General features: G+C 33.8%; 1 protein-coding gene across 1 annotated transcript in view; it reads left to right on the top strand.

Moving 5' to 3' along the window:
* The first annotated feature begins 5309 nt into the window (after positions 1–5309).
* The window catches only part of LOC110020502 (probable polygalacturonase), a 28914-nt gene continuing 26271 nt past the window's right edge, over positions 5310–7952 (top strand). Inside the window, exon 1 of the mRNA XM_020718625.1 lies at positions 5310–6070. Within this exon, the coding sequence (XP_020574284.1) occupies positions 5636–6070 (435 nt within the window). The 5' untranslated portion in view covers positions 5310–5635. The remainder of the gene's footprint in view (positions 6071–7952) is intronic.

The raw sequence follows: 7952 nt of genomic DNA on the forward strand, positions 1-7952 counted from the left end.
ATAGTATATTAAATCAGTCTTTTTGCAGAGAGTCATGCCCAAAATACTCACCATACGTGTAATAGGGATGAGTAATGTAATGATTAAGACTAATCCTTTTCTGCAGGCACTACTTAGCTCCTCCAACCAGGCATGGCTCATATGCATTGTATGTTTGTCGGCTTTGCTGCTAACATTGTTTCAATGCAGGTTGAGTCTTTTTCACTTATTTCTTATGTACTTTTTAAAGTCCTCAAGAGAGTCTTGTATTATAAATAAGGTACATGCACGGGTTTTGAGGCACTAGGCAGGCTGAACATCTTGATGGGGACCAGGAGCAGCAGGTTCATATCTCATACCTTTATTCAAAATCTCATTTATGTATAGAATTAGGACCTATTGTGTACTTATATGGTGTTTGGCCGCCTTTTTCTTTTATAGAATATGTTACCGACCCAACTTTCATTATTTTTGGCTTGTATACTATCCTTCTTGCATGTTTGCATGCTTAAATCATTTTTACTTGTTTATTTCTTGTTGATTTAGGATGTTACGAATAAGGACCTTAGAATTAAAAATTTTCTACTCAAAATCTTAACAATAAAAGATTGAGATAGTCAAAATTTTAGAATTAGAATTGTCTGTACTTCCAACAACTTGCTTTTATTTTCCTGCATGGCGTTTGGGTCGGATTTTAAACGAGTTGCATAACATTGATTGTCACCCAAGTCATAATTAATAAGGCCTCCATAAAATTTAAGGATCGTGTTAGATAACTGCATCATCTGCATGTCCCAATGAGAAGCCCCTGTGCTTCTCCAAACCCAACTGACTCATCATAAATCCTACTTAGATAGTTGTCTAATGCAATTAGGGTGTTGGAGGCTTCCCCGACCTAGATAGGGATTAAGTCCAATTATTGGGAGTGTTTAAGATTTGGTGCTGAACCTCCCTTTTCTCTTCTTTCCAGCGACATTCATGCCACTTCGACGGGTATAAGTCCCACACCTCTTGGAGCTTCACCTGATATTTATAGAATATAGTTTCATTCCTTTGACTTTAAGACTGCCTAGATTCTCGTGAACGACACAATTCATAGATTGCTGACCGGGAATCTTTAGACAAGTTGGGTTGACTACCTTCAAAACTAGGTAGACATATGATCCTAGTGGCTTGGGATGCAGGTGCATTGTGCCCTGACCTAGCAACCTATACTCGTTAGAGATTACTCCTCCCCTCCTTTAACTACCCACGTTGAGCCCTGTCACTCCTCTTGATGTCATTTATATCATCTTGATGATCCGATTACCAATGAGTTGTTGTCCGTTTGGAATACAACGAATTGGCGTATTAGGATTCCCCATCAAGATGACTTGGTTATTTCATAGGTTACGTATGTCGATGAGTCTGTTACCCATGTTGGACTGTGAGAGACTCACTCTCCGCTCCGTGGCTTAGCACAAGTTTTGAAAGCATCAAAGCATTCCCATGCGAAATAACTATCCATTGATAGCCCTGTGTTATTCGTCACCACTAATGTAAGCAAAACTTTTTTGAATCATAAGTATTATTAGACAAACCTCAAGATGTAATTAACCAAGTGAGATATGTCTCTTTGGAAGTACTCTAGACCCCATAATAGGCAAACACACCTAAATATATGGTTATGGGTAGTCTAAGTAAGTACTATTTCTTGGATATTGGTTATGGCGTTTTCCCCGATCTTTTTTGGGCGGACATACTTAACCTATTTTTGCAAGGTTTATTGCACGTAGACTCTTCAAGCTTTCTTTCTCTTATTTGTCGTCATTTTTGTATGTCTGTCTTTTTTGGTTTTCCTCTTCTCATGATCATTCACATGTTCCAGAAACGAGACTTATTCGAAAAAAATGAAGCATACGAAGATTGACAAATTTGCGTCTCCATTAAAAATAAAAAGATAAAAGAACGGAAACAGACACATCACTTGAAAATAGATATGCGACCTCCAAATATCATCTTCTTCTTTTCCCTAACCTTTTTTTTTTCTCCTCACCGTTTGGGAAATCCGAAAGGCATGGGATGAGGATTCAAGAAACTGTTTCCTGAATTTTATATGAAAAAGTGTCAAGGAAGATTTATATGTAATTATTCAAATTATTTGATTTTATTTTCAAACTCTAAATAAAAATATTTTATATCTTAAAATTTAGAAAAAAAAAAATTCAAATAAAAAGTTATAAGATGGGTTATCATGTCTAAGACATTTTAGCAAAAACAATTTGTCAAACGGATATTAAACAACTATAGAAATAAATTTATGCTCGAACATACATATTGCTTTAGAAATGACAATTTTATCATTAACTTTTTATTTTTATATTTATATTTATTATAAAAATATAGAAAAATCATGGTAATTGAAATTTATCATTCTCTATATTTTAGTGAAGACGATTTGTAAATCGAGCTTATAACAGACTAAAAAAAATTATTCAAAGTTTAGAGATTAAATTTTGATTATATATATATTTTTAGTAATTATTTATTTTTTATTAATCAATTATTTTAAAAATGATTTAATGGCCAAAATAATATAAAAATGCATATTAATAGACATAGTTAATCATTCATTAATAAAATATATGATCGAGTATTGTGGTTGAGTCTCATACAATCTCCCATCCTTACAAAAATATTGTCCCCAACATTCCAATACTTGCAACTTAATTTTTTAATAAATCTGGGTATAAATATCTCATTAAAGACTATTTTTCCCAAGTCGCCCCTTATTTTTATTATTTAGTATGATCAAATATAAAAATTTTCAATTATAAATGAATGAATTACACCAAATCAAAGAGAATATTTCAAGTTTGATTGAACATAAAAGTTATGCCTGTCACCACATTAAATGCATTCTTCACTTCTTGTTGAGTCAAATTATCAATTATGGCTTGCATCAAGTTTGACATATTTGAAGTAGTATAGTCCCTTTGATTTTCACCAATATTTATAAATGTAGTCCTACCTCTTACCATGTTTCCAGACCCTTCACTGTATGCTTTAGGTGATACAGTCCTTTGTCTCTTTGCTTGCATTGAATGATCTAATATAGACTCACATTTTCTCAAGTTTATTCTGAGGGAAATCCACAATCTTATGTCCAAAAAAATCCACATATAAAACATTATCCAGTAATTAACATTGTCATGAGTGTTTTCTCCCACAAGTAGCACATGCTGATTTATTACTAACAGACACTACAGAACCCTTATTCGAATCTTCTGATCTAATCCTACTTTTCTTTCCACTGAAATTATGCTCAATCATCTCTCCATCAAATCTCTTTTTACGCATATCAAACCTCTATTGAGATACTACATTTCACTCTTTCCACTAACTCTGAAAACCTTGAATCCTCGGTGAAACCAGTGGATGTCTCCAATTATCTTTGAGTCCTCTCAAATCCTCAATGCTTGATGACATGCATTTAATTATATTGCTACTATTGTGATTTGATACAATATCATGATTAATGTCTTATAGTATACATATACATATTTAGTGGCCTTTAAACTAACTTGTTTAGCATATATGACATGATTATGTTACAATAATACATATTACTTTATTTTCATGCATTGATTTCAATTGTAGGTTTTGTGCAACTTACTGAGCTATGGTTGCTTATTCTTGTTATTTTTACATGTTTTCAAAGAAACGTAAGAATTCAGTGGAGTGAACTGATAGTACTTGCTGATTGCGATATATTTTATATATGTATTTTATGATTATCATAAATTTATATGTTTTGTTAGAATTATTATAAAATCATGATCAATGTATATAAATATTTTGGATATAAATAATTTTGATGTATATAAGAAAATTGAGATGATGATGATCGTTAGTTTTATTTTTTATACTACTATTGATGATTTACTGAAAAAATAGAAGAAAAAAGAAATTCATTCCAAATAGGGCTTAGGATAAATAATTTATTGCGTATTCGACTCATCAAGACACTCAATTTGACTATAAGCTTATCAGATTTGTGATCAGTTTGACCTTCCAATTGGAAGCTAGATGCATTCAAACATGGCTTAATAATTCAATCTATGCTTGAATTGATTTGGATTGGACCAATTTTGGTGTTATCGTGTTTGCCTTGTCGAGCCAATCAGTTTGAGACTAAGTTTGCTAAAATCAAATTTCTTGATGCTTTTTAATTTGAATGTCTCTTATTTTAAAAAAAAATTATGATATTCATATTAATCATCTCGAGATTCATGTCAAATGAAAAAAAAATTTGTTGGTAACCTATCAATGATGCATAATATTCAAATTTGATTCAAATCTATAAATAAGGGACAATGGGAAGAGTTGAGGTTTACTAAATTTGGCCCAATCTCTTGTCCTTAAACTTATTATAATCAAATTCAAGATATTCTTCCTCAAAATCCTTTCTCTATACATACATGTTATCCTGTTTCAGCCATACCAGCAAGTAAAACTTTGGTGTTTAGCAAAACTTTAGTGTAACTAAGATTAATTTTAAATAAAAAAATATATAATTTTTAATGAAACAAAAAGAATGTTATTTTCTAAATAATGATATTTATGAGCCACATTTATTTATAAGAAGAGTTACATACATATCACTTAATTATTATATATTTATATATTTAATATTTAAACTTCAGTTTTTTTTTTACATATTTCTCAGCTAATCCAAGGCTTATTTTACATTTAAAAGTTAAAATTATAATATTTTGATGTAATATGAAAGAATTGAATGTAGGGTTGTCTCAATGGTTTGTTGTTCGCGAACAGCTCGTTAAGAAGCTCGTGTTCGACTCGCTCACTAAGTTAAAGAGTTGAACACGAATAAAAATTTGTTTGTATGCGTTTTGCTCTTTTTGACTCAAAATACTACGGGTAGTATTTTTAAAAAAAATTAATTGACTAGAAGACTACAGAGATTTATAATCAATTTAAACTATTAATTAAAAAAAAAGAATAAAAACAAGTAAATTAGATTTAAATGATATTTTAATATAAACAATAATTTTTAAATCTTGCACAAACTCTTATTATCTTATGGCTAAATGGTTAGGGTTGTCAAAATGACTATTCGTTCATGAACAACTTATGTTCGACTTGTGTTTGTCTCGCTAAGCAAATGAGCCGAACACGAACACATTTTTTATGTTCAAAATATAAATAAGCTGAGCTTGTGCTCACTCGGTTCATTTACACCCCTAATTGAATGATAACAAAAACAAAAACCAAAACTGAATAAAAAAATCATACGTACATACACATTCTTCTCCATGTATTTGGGCGGTAGTGCGGTTTATATGCAGCCAAATTTCCTGAAGTACATAATCAACCAAGAAACGAACTCGCAGCGACCCCCTTTTCTATTCGTAATCTATCACTCTACTCCGTCTTCTTCTCCGACGCAGTGCTGTTTAAGCAACCACTTCCATGGGCAAAAAATTAGACCCAGGATCATACGATCCCCTGATTTTGCCATCCTTCATCTCTAATCCCGATCTCTTTCAGTTTCAGTGTTCCAATCGCTATTACCATCGCCAATATATTTCCATTTGTTCAAGTTTCTAAATCGCGCTTGCTTTTATCGAACAGTCGGAGGGGAGATCTTTCGATCATGTTGGAAATTTTGTCATGCAATTGGCGATTTCATTTCCAGCACTCACGTCGAAGTGTTTTAGCGGTGGTTTCCGCTCACAAGGCCCTCTTCACTTTGCTCTGGATTGTAGGGTTCTCCTCCTTGTTCTTGTGGCAGAGGAGCGCCGTCGAGGGGATCCAGATCTTCTTATGGGCGGCTTGGCGCCCCCCTGGCACGGCGTTGCCGATGCTTCGACCAGTGGTGTTCAACCTGACGGACTTCGGTGGGGTTGGTGACGGAATCACGATGAATACTGAGGCGTTTAAGCGAGCGGTGGCTGCGATCTCCAAGTTTGAGAAGCGAGGCGGGGCGCAGCTGAATGTGCAGCCTGGACGCTGGCTTACTGCCCCCTTTAATCTCACCAGCCATTTGACCCTCTTTCTCGCGGAGGGTGCCGTTATTCTCGGGGTTGAGGTGAGCGCTTCTCAATCTTGCCTAATTTTATTTTATCTGTTGGAGCTACCATCCGTCCTTTCTATGGCGACTCGCGCTGTTTTGATATTTTTCATTCATCCGTCATGATAGACCAGATTGGGAGAGTATTTGATCACGGAAACTGTAGTAGAGGAGCATCTAAACTTACTCTTTCAATTATCATGGCACTTAAGTGCAAGCTAGTCGGATCAAGATGTCTATGGTAACTGCCATAGGAATATATATAGTATACTGTTTTTTCTTTCAAATCTTGTTAGAGGAAATGAAGGAAATGTTATGCCAGGCAAATGCAAATTCATTGACCATTGTGTACTATATTTTTAAGATGCAGATCACGGCTCATGCACATGGTACCTGATGCCCATGTAAGAATTTATTGATCGTGGCTCTGGAGAATTTTATGAAGTCCGAGTTTGCATGCTTATGTATAATGTTTTTTCCCATTAGGAAAAAAAAAACACCCTTTAAATCTAACTTTCACATGTCCGAGAGTGTTATCCATACCATTATAATAAATGTGTTATTTTCTTGCTTAAGGTTGTCTCATTTGCTTGAAGTTGTTATCACATGGCAATTTTGCTTGTATAAGGGAAGTGCATTCTTAGTGAAGAAGGCTCTATCAATGAGAGTATGAGGTGGGATTTCACACAATCTTACAGCTACATCACAGACACTTAATTTTGATCGAACCAATAGCCTCTACATCAAGTTTGAAGCAGCGTAGTTGTTGCTCCTGAGGTTGCCTCTATTACATTCTTGAAAAGAACATGAATGAATAGTAATCTCTTACTCAATCTAGTGCACATAAATTGGACTGCAGTTAGCTTCCTTAACTGCAAGCCTTTTATTTTTGCTAGAATATATGGTCATTCCAATGAGATATACAGGATTGAACCCAATGTAATTCCGATGCATGTCAGTTCTTGAAAGGCTGACTGGTATGGTTTTCAAATGGATAACACCATACAAAAAAAACTTGACTAAAGAATCTATACAACTCGTTACATAAACCTTGAGGAAGTTAATCACAGTTAAAAAGTTTGTGGCTATACTTTTTAAAGACATTGTTCACTAAGGAATTTTTTTGTCTTTCAACATCTCTAATATTTTGGAAGGGATGACTTGATGGCAGCAATGGAATTTTTCTATTTGATTGATCTTATAAAAATGAGATTTCTAGCTAGTTACAACATTAAAGTTATAGATTTATCAAAGGTCTTGAATCAAATGCGCCGATACTTCTAAGTGTTTTTTTTTGAGTCATCTATGATATTTTAGGTGATTTACATTAGGTAGGAGTTCATGAAGTTCTCACATTTGTATTTTTTTATGTATGGAAGTTCATGGAAATCATGTTTTCATCATTTCACCAATTAATGTTATAAGTATTTATGCTCCTCATGTAGGTTTAAATATAGATTCTAAAGAAAAATTCCGAATTGACCTACAACAACAACAACAACAACAAAGCCTTAATCCCACCACGTGGGGTCGGCTACATGAATCATTTTTCTTCATTGCGTCCTATTTAGTGTCATATTTTCATTTAGTTCTAGTAAATTAAGATCATTTTTAATACAATAAGCACAAGTCTTCCTAGGTCTACCTTTGCCTTTCTTAACACAAGTCGAATTTAAAACATCTACTCTCCTAATCGGATCATCTAATGGTCGACGTTTAATATGACCAAACCATCTAAGGCGACTTTCTCTAATTTTGTCTGTCACAGGAGCTACACCAACCCTATCACGAATATATTCATTCCGCATTTTGTCTCTAAGTGTAAAGCCACTCATCCACCTAATCATTCTCATCTCGGCAACACTTAACTTATTATTATGCTTCTCTTTTAAAGGCCAAC

This window comes from Phalaenopsis equestris, unplaced genomic scaffold, assembly GCF_001263595.1.
Source record: "Phalaenopsis equestris unplaced genomic scaffold, ASM126359v1 Scaffold000098, whole genome shotgun sequence".
In the NCBI taxonomy this organism is placed as follows: Eukaryota; Viridiplantae; Streptophyta; class Magnoliopsida; order Asparagales; family Orchidaceae; genus Phalaenopsis; species Phalaenopsis equestris.